The sequence below is a fragment of the Notothenia coriiceps genome, unplaced genomic scaffold, assembly GCF_000735185.1.
Source record: "Notothenia coriiceps isolate Sejong01 unplaced genomic scaffold, NC01 NC01_scaffold00037939, whole genome shotgun sequence".
NCBI lineage: Eukaryota > Metazoa > Chordata > Actinopteri > Perciformes > Nototheniidae > Notothenia > Notothenia coriiceps.
Genome location: NW_011370640.1, coordinates 735,359 through 746,164, shown reverse-complemented (window position 1 = coordinate 746,164; position 10,806 = coordinate 735,359). Strand labels below are relative to the sequence as shown.

General features: G+C 40.1%; 1 protein-coding gene across 1 annotated transcript; it reads right to left on the bottom strand.

The window, feature by feature from the left end:
* Positions 1-5,102: 5,102 nt before the first annotated feature.
* On the bottom strand, positions 5,103-9,692 carry LOC104967924 (BTB/POZ domain-containing protein 8-like). Its single transcript, XM_010797462.1, has 3 exons — positions 9,595-9,692; positions 8,631-8,749; positions 5,103-5,286 (listed from the first exon to the last, which is right to left on the bottom strand). The coding sequence occupies exons 2-3, from the start codon at positions 8,732-8,734 to the stop codon at positions 5,103-5,105; spliced, it is 288 nt and encodes a 95-aa protein (XP_010795764.1). The 5' UTR covers positions 8,735-8,749; positions 9,595-9,692.
* Between the last annotated feature and the right edge of the window lie 1,114 nt (positions 9,693-10,806).

Sequence of the window (10,806 nt, the reverse complement as noted above, 5' to 3'; positions counted from 1 at the left end):
ACCATATATGACATTCTCCCAATCCTCTTCTGGATCATCTAAATGCTCTCTAGCAAACTTCAGACGGGCCTGGACATGTACTGGCTTAAGCAGGGGGGCACATCTGGCACTGCAGGATTTGAGTCCCTGGCGGCATATTGTGTTACTTATAGCCTTTGTTACTTTGGTCCCAGCTCTCTGCAGGTCATTGACTAGGTCCCCCCGTGTGGTTCTGGGATTTTTGCTCACCGTTCTTGTGATCATTTTGACCCCACGGGGTGAGATCTTGCGTGGAGCCCCAGATCGAGGGAGATTATCAGTGGTCTTGTATGTCTTCCATTTTCTAATAATTGCTCCCACAGTTGATTTCTTCACACCAAGCTGCTTACCTATTACAGATTCAGTCTTCCCAGCCTGGTGCAGGTCTTCAATTTTGTCAGTCTTTTATACTGATAACGAGTTAAAACAGGTGCCATTAATACAGTTAACAAGTGGAGGACAGAGGAGGCTCTTAAAGAAGAAGTTACAGGTCTATGAGAGCCAGAAATCTTGTTTGTTTGTAGGTGACCAAACACTTATTTTACCGAGGAATTTACCAATTCATTCATTAATAATCCTACAATGTGATTTCCTGGATTCTTTCCCACCATTCTGTCTCTCATAGTTGAGGTATACCTAGGATGAAAATTACAGGCCTCTCATCTTTTTAAGTGGGAGAACTTGCACAATTGGTGGCTGACTAAATACTTTTTTGNGTGTTTTTGCTGATGGGAACTTGGGTCCCCCTCGCAGTACGGGTGCAGCGAGCTGTTTGGCTGATGCAGAGCGAAGTGCACGTGCTGGGGTGTACAGTTTAACCATGTCCTGGATGTAGGAAGGGCCAGATCCATTCACAGCATGGTACGCAGTGGATTCTAGCAGTTACTGGAAGCCAGTGAAGCGAGCGGAGGAGCGGTGTTGTGTGGGAGAATTTAGGAAGGTTGAAGACCAGACGAGAACAGGCATCCATTTAAAAAAAACTAGACAATAAATCTGGTTTTACCTCGGCTAGGGGTATCTCAAAAACAAAAACCTTTTGAGGGGGTGGGGGGGCGGGGGGTTGTGCCTTTACCAATGTGCTTTCTAGGGGACGTTAGGAGACATATTTTCTTCTCTTAGTGATACATACTCACAAACTGTCCAGCAGAGGGCGCCAAGCACACCATCTGTAATCTGCAGGATAAGAATCTGCTGCTGTTTGTATTTTTCTTTCAAGGAGCATAGCAAATGCTGCAGCTGTTCAATAATAAATTGCACGTCACATTTTAGTTTCAGTGCTGAGACACACAAATCCCAAGGTGTTTGGGGGTTTATAATCATTCTAGTGTGTAGTTATTTCCATCAAGGCTTTGCAGTGGTTTGATCCACAGATGTGAGTCTGGGTATCATTAGCAGTTTATAATTAGGGCTAGAAGAAAGAGTCGTCCTTGTTTCGCTACACTACCATGAGGTCTAAAATTAGTTTCAAGCTTTTATAATACATAGTAAAAGAAATATCCCTGCATTCAGGTTACCATAAGATGGAGGTTTTTGGCATGAATAGGCATCCTTTTAAAAATATTCAATATTAATGAGTTTAGTCAATCACAAATTAATCAATTCTTTTAATAATAAATTAATTGTTTGAGTAACTCATTTTGCTGCTGGTGTTAACCTTTTTAGCCATTGCCTTCTTGAATTATATTTAAAACTGCCATACCAACCAGAGCAGTTTTAGACGGCTAGGTGGACAAATCAAGCAGTCTAAATGTACTTATGCTGAAAAACGTTTTGACATTTATCAGTTATCTGGAGAAAAAAACCTGTTATCAACAGTTTCTATGACACGGTCACTGTGGATTTAATAAAAGTGTGGTGTACAAGAAAGAAGCAAAAATCATTAAGTTAACAAAACGGCATTGTTTCAATGAAATAGCGTGCAAAATAAAACAAAAATACAAATCAAGGGATAGCAGCACTGCAACTACAAACAAGCTAAAAATAATTAGTGCAGTAGTACTGTATGTGTAAGTATGAGTAAATGTTAAAAAACACATGGAACCCAGTTGTCCAGCAGCAACATTATCAGAGATCCACAGAAACATAAGTATGAGCAGCATGGAGAGGATGATGTTTGTATCTGTTTGTCACGACTAAGGGGATCTGAAACAGGTGCCAGAGTGTAGGGATATAACACGCAGGTAAGATGGTAGGTGCCATCTGTCAAGATAGAGTTTTCCCTGTTTACCAGCTGAGGGTTATATAGAACAGGCCGGCTACTCTGCTGGACCATCATCATTACTGTTTTAGCTAGTGCAAACTTGGATTTGATATACAAAGACCATAGGGACTGATGATAAAACATGTTTCAGTTTAGGATTTGTAGTAGAGGGTCATCAGGGACCTGTCGGCATGAAAGTTGGCAGGTTGCCGGAGACTGTAAAGTGTTTGCACTCATCTATTAGCCTTTTTAGCATTGCATCAAAAAGAATATTGTTACGGATGATTAAACCAATGTTTTTTATACTTATACTGTATCTGATAACAGATTCCACCAAATTCCACACAAATATCAAAACACAAAGGGCTGCAGTAGCTCAGTCTGTAGGGACTTTGGAACCGGAGGGTCGCTCTTTTAATTCCCAGAACAAAGTATGGAGTGTGGACTGGTACTTTGAGATGTGCTAGTGCTTTTCCTGCTGCCGAAATGCCCTTGAGCAAGGAACCAAACCCTATCACTGCCCCCTAGGTGCTGTATGATAGCTGATGACTGGTCTTAATACATCAATGTGTTAAATGCACAGACCTTATTTTACTTTGTACGTGTGTGTGTGACGATTTAATAGCTTGGATACAAATAATGCAAACATATTTTTCTTAAAAATAATGCAAACATGTGTTTCTTAAAATAAATATCTTTAAAATATGCCAATCTTCTCACTGCACTATGTTAAATTAATTGTATAATATATTTTTTTGTATAAAGCGATGGTAGAGGAGAGATGACGTGCATCAATGGTCAGACTTAAACCCAGGAATGTTTTTTATTGTCTGCACTTTAACGCCTGGGTTGCATTATCACAACTCACTCGCTTGCTTAACAAACAGGTCAGACCAAGCCAGGCTGCCACAGCAGATTACAAAGCACTCAGGGCACATGTACTATAACAGACTCTTAGTAACTTCATCAGGTTCCGAGCCACTTTATAAAATGCTTCACTGAGAAAAAAAGAAAAGCCTTTGCTGTGAAAATGTATGCCCTGCATACTTTGTCACTACAGTCACAATGTATCAAATGAGATAGTTATTTAGCGTGAAAGGTCTTGTGTTAATTAACCTTTGGAGTTTCCCCCTGCAGGTGCGTGTACACGGCACACCAGAGCATGCACTCGGCTGAAATAATCCCAGACATGGATGACTCAGTGCCAGAAAGCACTGCTCCTGACCCAGCAGACCTGCGTGGTTCCTCTGACTCAGGTATACACGCTTCTCTATAGAGGGTTATTGTAGGTTATGTGAACTATTAGCCCCTCCCTGTCCCCATCCCCCTTCTAAACATCATGTTATCTCAGCCATAATCCATTTAAGAGATAATCCCATTTGGATTCCTGTTTTCGTAACTGCTAATTTCAGCATGGCCATCACACGGATACTTTTTAACATCACAATTTGCTGTGTTATAAGTGAAGGCAAAGGTGTCCAAACTACGGCCCAGTGGCCAACTGTGGCCCATGGTCCATTTTTAGCCCACAACGAATTCTAAAAGTTTAATGTAATATGGCCCACACATTGTACTTCTTAAGTATGTAAAGCCCAATTTTCAAATACATTCAGTCAATTCAAGTTGAAAACATTTTCTAACAAGTCTTAGTTGATAAAAAAAGCCCAATAACCTATTTGCATAACAAGCTTAAATACACCCTTCCTATTTCGGCTTATCGATATACAGTAGGGCAAAAAAGTATTTAGTCAGCCACCAATTGTGCAAGTTCTCCCACTTAAAAAGATGAGAGGCCTGTAATNACAATTACTAACAGAGCACTTATATACTAACAAAGGACTGGCTTATCTAAATAAGTAGGTTTCATAGAGCTAAAAAATGTCAAGTGCTACTCAACTGGCTTTAGATAAGCCAGTCCTTTGTTAGTATATAAGTGCTCTGTTAGTAATTGTATTGCTCGAAGTGGAGTCAAAAGAGATGAGTTTTCAGTCTGTGCCGGAAGATTTGTCAGAAAGCTTACAAATCTTCCGGCACAGACTGAAAACTCATCTCTTTTGACTCCACTTCGAGCAATAGAATTACTAACAAAGCACTTATATACTAATAAAGGACTGGCTTATCTAAAGCCAGTTGAGTAGCACTTGACATTTTTTAGCTCTATGAAACCTACTTATATGATTCTGTTTTCTTCAAGGTTGTATCTTCTTGGTCGAATGCACTTTTTGTAAATCGCTTTGGATAAAAGCGTCAGCTAAATGCAATGTAATGTAATGTTAATGATTTTACTGCAACATTATTATTTTTGGTTGATGTTTGGAAACCTCCCATAACCAAAAATAATACAAATGTAGTCTTCTCCACCCATAGGTTCTACCGCTCGATTGGCTGCACTGGTTAGCTGTTAGGGGTTTATGACTGCAGAAGGTGAGACCTACATGTATGGAATGATAACAGTCTCTGGTACTCATATTTGTTTCTGTGATTGGATTTGTATTTCCTATTTTGTTTCCCTCTATAATTCACGTGTTATAAAGTGTATATATTACAGTGATGGAAATAGGTATTGATGAATCATTGCTTTATTGTATGTGTTGCCTCTATGTAAACATTGATTTGGTGACATTCTGATCATTATTAGAATGTTCAGAGATACATGTGATAAGGCACGCACCCTTGCAAGAAGACTACATTTTCACTCTTTTCGATTATGGGAAGGTTCCAAACCTCAACCAAGAAAAATAGTTAAGATATTTGTATATTACAATCCATTTCAAAAACGACATATTAAAGTATTGAAATAACATGGTTGGTCTACCTCGGGTAGGGGTATCTCAACTTAAGAGGCCTTAGCGACATAAATAGAAGCTGTAATTATAAATCTGGCCTACCTGAGGAAATCTTTTAACCCGGACAGCTCATATCCAGACAGATAGATGTTGGTGGGATCTTTGTGGGCCTGGCCCTGCAGGACATGAGGAGCTCTGGCCAACAGGACGGCTCTGTGGGCCTGCAGAGAGCCGGCGCCGGCATACAGAGAGACATCCGCCTCCAACTCCTCCTGCAAGAGTCTGGGGAAAGGATTTACAACACTTTAGCACACGCAGAACCATCACAATTCTCCTGTGCTAACTGTATTTAAAACATGCACACCATCAATGTGTCTGAGTAACTATCGACTAAAAAAAGTAATACAAAACACAAACAAGAAAAACTTTGGTTTTAACCCTGTTGGCCACATGTAAAAACAATGATTACATTTTAAAGCAAACATAGTTGAGTTTAGTTTATTTTGGTCGCTTTTAACTAATTCCACTTAAATACACATTTATTAAAAAAAAAAAAAACAACAATACGTTTTCAATAATCAAGAGTTTGATTATGTCAACCTTTTTTTTTTTCATTCATACAAGACAGGTTAACAGAACATGACAGATTTGAAAGGTGAAACCAGTATTTACAACTTTGACCAGATAGTACAGACATTAAAATAATATGAATAATAATAAAAGCAATGACAAAACTTCCATTGTCCCCATGCCCGACCACAGAGCCCTGCTGTTATTGTCCGTAGGGACTCAGGTCCTAAATAAGTGGTAAAGGGAAACACGTTATAAAACTGAAACGGTTAATCTCTTAAATAAAATCAGAGAGTGTCAAGAGGCATGAACTCTAACACACTACTCATCCACTGTGTGACATTTGGGGATTCTTCTGACACCCACTTTAATAACATGCACCATCTAGCGCCGAAGAGGAGGATTTTTATGAGTTTTAATCGATTTTGAGGGATATTCATCTATGCCTAAAATGCACGATGCAGGAGAGATGTTTATTGTTTTACCAATTGTCAATGTCATTAATTTCTTTAAGAAGAAGAAGATTAACCTTTATTGTTCCCCCTAGGGGAAATGCAGCTTTCACTTTGTTTTTATAAACACACGCTACAAGTATATAGGTACACATGAACATGCATTTTTTGTTTTACGAGCCACAGTACAAATACACACATGGTGAACACATAAACATGCATTTTGGAGAGGCAGCAGGTCGGTGCCGGCCCCAGGGAGCAGCTGGGGGTTCGGTGCCTTGCTCAAGGGGACCTCAGCAGGGCCCTGGAGGTGAACTTGCACCTCTTCAGGCAGCTACCAGTCCACCGTGTTTTTTTTTTGTCCGATCGGGACGTAAACCGGAGACCCGTTTGGTCCCCAGGCCAAGTCCCTACAGACTGAGCCACTGCCGCCCTCTTAAGAACCTCTTTCCAAATGTTACGACTACATACACATTCTAATAAACAGAGAACATTATGTGCCTTCTATTATTTTGCACGCATTACAAAATGTGATAAATCTGAGTTCATGTTATTGTGTCTTACTGTGGTAATATGTAATCAATGGCTGATGATACATTGAAGTTCCTTTGCTCTATTGGTAGTAAAACAGCCAGACAAACTGAACCACGTATCATTCTACCTCTGTTCATTCTTTAATTTTATATTAGTTAATCATCCTATTCCTATTTTTTTAAACTGTTAGGTTTATTACACGTTGTATTTCTTTTACAAAACTAACTTAGTTTTTTTAAAACAAGTAAATTCCTTGTAGTTCAATCGGACTCACGCTGAACTTCCTTTTGAAGATGTTTTACTCTATACATGAACAGTAATGAACAAGTAAGGCCTTCTTAACTAACCAACCTCTAAAATCTCTGAGGTTCCAAGAGTACTCTGATGGCCTATTTTTCCCTATCAGATGAACACAGCAGAGTCCTGACTCTGAGGCGGTGCCTTTCTTCTTCACCATCCTTATCTCTCCTCGCGCCTCAACGACTGATCTGTGTGACCCAGGAATCCTCAGCTAAAGACCGAGAGTGCGGTATGTACAAGTTCAACCATGAAACTATGTCCATAACTGTAACCGTCTGATTAAATGTGCCCAAAGTGATGAACCACTAGAGCAACAAGGACATCTACATCCACATCAGATACAACCCAATGACCTGCACAGATCCATGTTTCTCATGTGTGAACTTTACTGTAACTTTGCAGCTTGCCAAGATGTATAGTCTTATTATCTGAGGCCTTTCTATAGTTTTCTCAAGGGTTCCTGACCATGGAAAGAGTAGTCCTTAACTTAAGGGCCAATTATTAGCTTACATCAACAGTTTTCAACCAGACTTTGTGGTCTTCCTCAGTAGATGTTTACTTTTCTTCAAAAAAATTACTTGTACTTTGTTATGCTTTTATTTCTATGGTATGTTTAAGATTACATTTTTAAAGGCTTTAATTTAATAAGCAAAATAGCTACGTCATTGTTCATCTGAAGACTTTCATTGCAAAACTACGCTGTAGCCATTGTGTGTATTCAAATGAATGCCTAAAATAGTAGGACAATATGATAATATTATTACATTTAAAGCTTAATAAGATAAGTAAAGGTCATTTTAAAAAGTAAAAGTAATTTCCAGGAAACTTTCCTCCAAGGTAAACTTAGAGGTGAAGTTAAAGGTTAATTCAATATAGTAAATAAAGACTGGGGACTCATAGGAGACACAAAAATAATGGTCAAATTGAATGCATTAGCAGAGGCCAGGATATTCTGACTTTTTGTTGCATGCTCTTTAAACAGTGATGCAAACACACGTATGGTGAAAAAAGAGAGAACTATTCGAAGCAGAAAAAAAAACAGCGTCATATACCATCTGACAAAGGCCTGTGCTATAATGCTTCAATTAACTGCTTTCTTTATAATATACTCAGATCAACAGGAGACAGAGATGTTATGTTATAAATTAAGGGTTTTTATTATTATTTACAGCAGGGGTGGGGAACCTTTTTCCTCTCTCATCCTAAAAAAGGTTGGAGACCCCTGCATTAGAGCGTAACAACTGTAACTATAAGTATCTGAGATAAATATGTGTAATGAAACAAATACCGATAACTGTATTGCATTATTTTCTTATGCGCAATTACTTCATACAGTCTTTGTCTTTTTCGTCCTGCATTTATTGTGCCCCCCTCAGAAAATAACTGCCCCCCCCCAGTGAAATTGGTCTCGAACCGCCACTGTGACTGCACCAAGGTTATTTTTCTAACTTTATAAGCTCCTCTTGGGCCAAAGAGGATACATTAAAACAGTTTTAACAACTGAGTACTTCTCTCTTTGACAAGTTAGTTGAAGTTAATGAATACATTTGCTGAACTGCCTCTTTAAATGTGGTATTTGAGTTGAGATTTGTTTGCAAAACTATTGTTTTACACACTTGTTTTAAATGACATCAGCATTGATCCCTTTTCCTGACCCTACTATTGACGAGCCTTTAAAATAAGTTGCAGGCGCGGCAAGCTTTTTGTTATTGACATTTGCCATTGATCCAAGATTACACCCCGTTCAGTGAACACTGTCACATGTCTTACCTGTCAAGGTCTGCAGATAATGCAGCTGATAAACATCTTTTCAGCTGCTCTTTGTGTTTGCGCTCTTTGGCCTGGAACTCCCTGGCAGCCTCTGTGGTGATCATGATTCATCAGGTTCTCTGAGACAGAGGCAAGACAGAGATTTTAGCCGGTCAGTTCATTTATACACGACATTTCATGCCAAGGCGTATATTCAATGAGCTAAAAACATTGTATAAGAACACATACTATTAAAAGTAATTGGGCTACATAAAACCCCGGTTGCATGCTGGGAAAGAAACGTAAGAATATATTTGGCCAAGTGAGACAGGTCTTTGAAAAAAGAGACGCAGTAGCATACCGCTTGAATCCCACAAGCCAAATAAAATGCAATGTAATGCTTTAATACCGTTTCAATCATATGATGCCAGCTTCACCTCTGTCAGTCTGCAACACTTTCACTCACCACACACTCACATTTACCAGCACTGTAGCCCATAGAGACGCTGCTGCTTGTCAATATGAAGAACATCTATTAAAAAGGGTAGAGATGACCTCGACAACCCAAAACAAATTCACCGTGTCCAAGGATATTATTCAACCTTAACGTAATTAGAAAATCGACAAATATAGCTTTGAACAGGAAACCGGCTTTACTCAGCTTCCTTACGAGAAAACACCACTGATAACACCAATGATAACCAGTATCTCTCTTCTTTTTACATTTGTTTCAATAATTTAACCACACTCGGCTAAACCCCACACAAATATCTATTCTTAAACGTGTACTTGCTGTTTCTCTGCCCGACACGTCCTGTGCTGTTATCCGAACAACATTACTCTCATGTCCCTCTCATTGCTAGCATGCTCGCGCAAGCTAACATGGGCTACCGTTAGTTATCTTCCTTAAACCATGAATGTCTGGGGACCAAAATAAACCGACACAAATGAGTTACCGCCGTCTGTTAGTATGAGGTTCGGTTACCAGCTCAAGCATCTTCATTAACGTGTCGTCGGCTGACCCACTGACCGATGTTGTTGACATCACCGCTGCAAGCTGCTCTACTCCCCACCATCGCCCTCCAGAGCACGGCTCGCAATTTGGAGGAGTGGCCAAGTCGTCACAGCCCGGAAGCTGCTGCACATGCGCAGTGCAAACAAGGAAGGTGCCGTGTCCTCAGATGATGCTTTCAGGTTCTGTGCCTAACCTCGAAATTCTAAAAACACTTTGAAATTAAACTCTTCTGGTCCCTTGTGTTTTTATTTTCATATCTCAGAGTAAGACCTCGCCTCACACTTTATTGTTGCATCCGGGTAGCAATTAGATCTGAACCCACTCGTAGTCCTATTGTTTGAAGTTTGAAATATATAACTGTATTTTAATGTAATGAATATTTTTTGGAACAAGATACTGGGTGTTTCTCAATGTCGAGTATGCTTCCTTGGTAGGACATGTCTTCCGAGTCACTTCCTTCAGAAGCGAGGCAAGAATCCTTCCTAGCCTCGGAAAACGAAGAAAGGTGGAACAGGCTAACAGGTGTGCAGGTGTGCGTCATATGCGAGGTCCCGCCTTAAATGGAGCGCGATTTCCGCCAACGATTTGGGAAATTGGTCCGTGCGCAAAGCATTGTGGGGATTTTAAGACTGCGGAGGATACACATGTGCAGCCTCGAAATGTCTCGCTGCGAAGGACGCCGGGCTCGGTACAGTCCTTCGGCGGGACTCGATGACGTATAGCATCCTTGAAATAGTGGCTCTGGAGCAGCATGCTTCTCCCTGTACTGTCTCTCCCCATGTGTACAACTCATCTTCTCGCTACTTCTTCTCCATGTGTACAACTACAATCTTCTGCTGTACCTCTATGCTCCCCTGTGGTACAACTCATCTCTCTCTGTACTTCTTCTCCCCTGTGTACAACTACATCTTTCTCTGTACTTCTTCTCCCCTGTAAACAAACTACATCTTCTCTGTACTTCTTCCATGTTGCTCAACTACATCTCTCTGATACTTCTTCTCCCGTGTACAACTACATCTTCTCTTGTACCTCTTCTCCCCTGTGTACAACTACATCTTTCTCTGTGACTTCTCTCCTGTGGACAACTACATCTCTCTGTCTTCTTCTCCCTGTCTGTAAACTGACATCTTCTCTCGTTACTTCTTCTCCTGTGTACAACTACATTCTCTGTCAACTTCCTCT

Excerpts from the sequence above, each read along its gene's own strand:
- LOC104967924 (XM_010797462.1), bottom strand. The coding sequence starts at position 8,734 with ATGATCACCACAGAGGCTGCCAGGGAGTTCCAGGCCAAAGAGCGCAAA. Across the intron at positions 5,287-8,630 it reads TTATCTGCAGACCTTGACAG|ACTCTTGCAGGAGGAGTTGG; the intron begins GTAAGACATGTG and ends TCCTTTCCCCAG.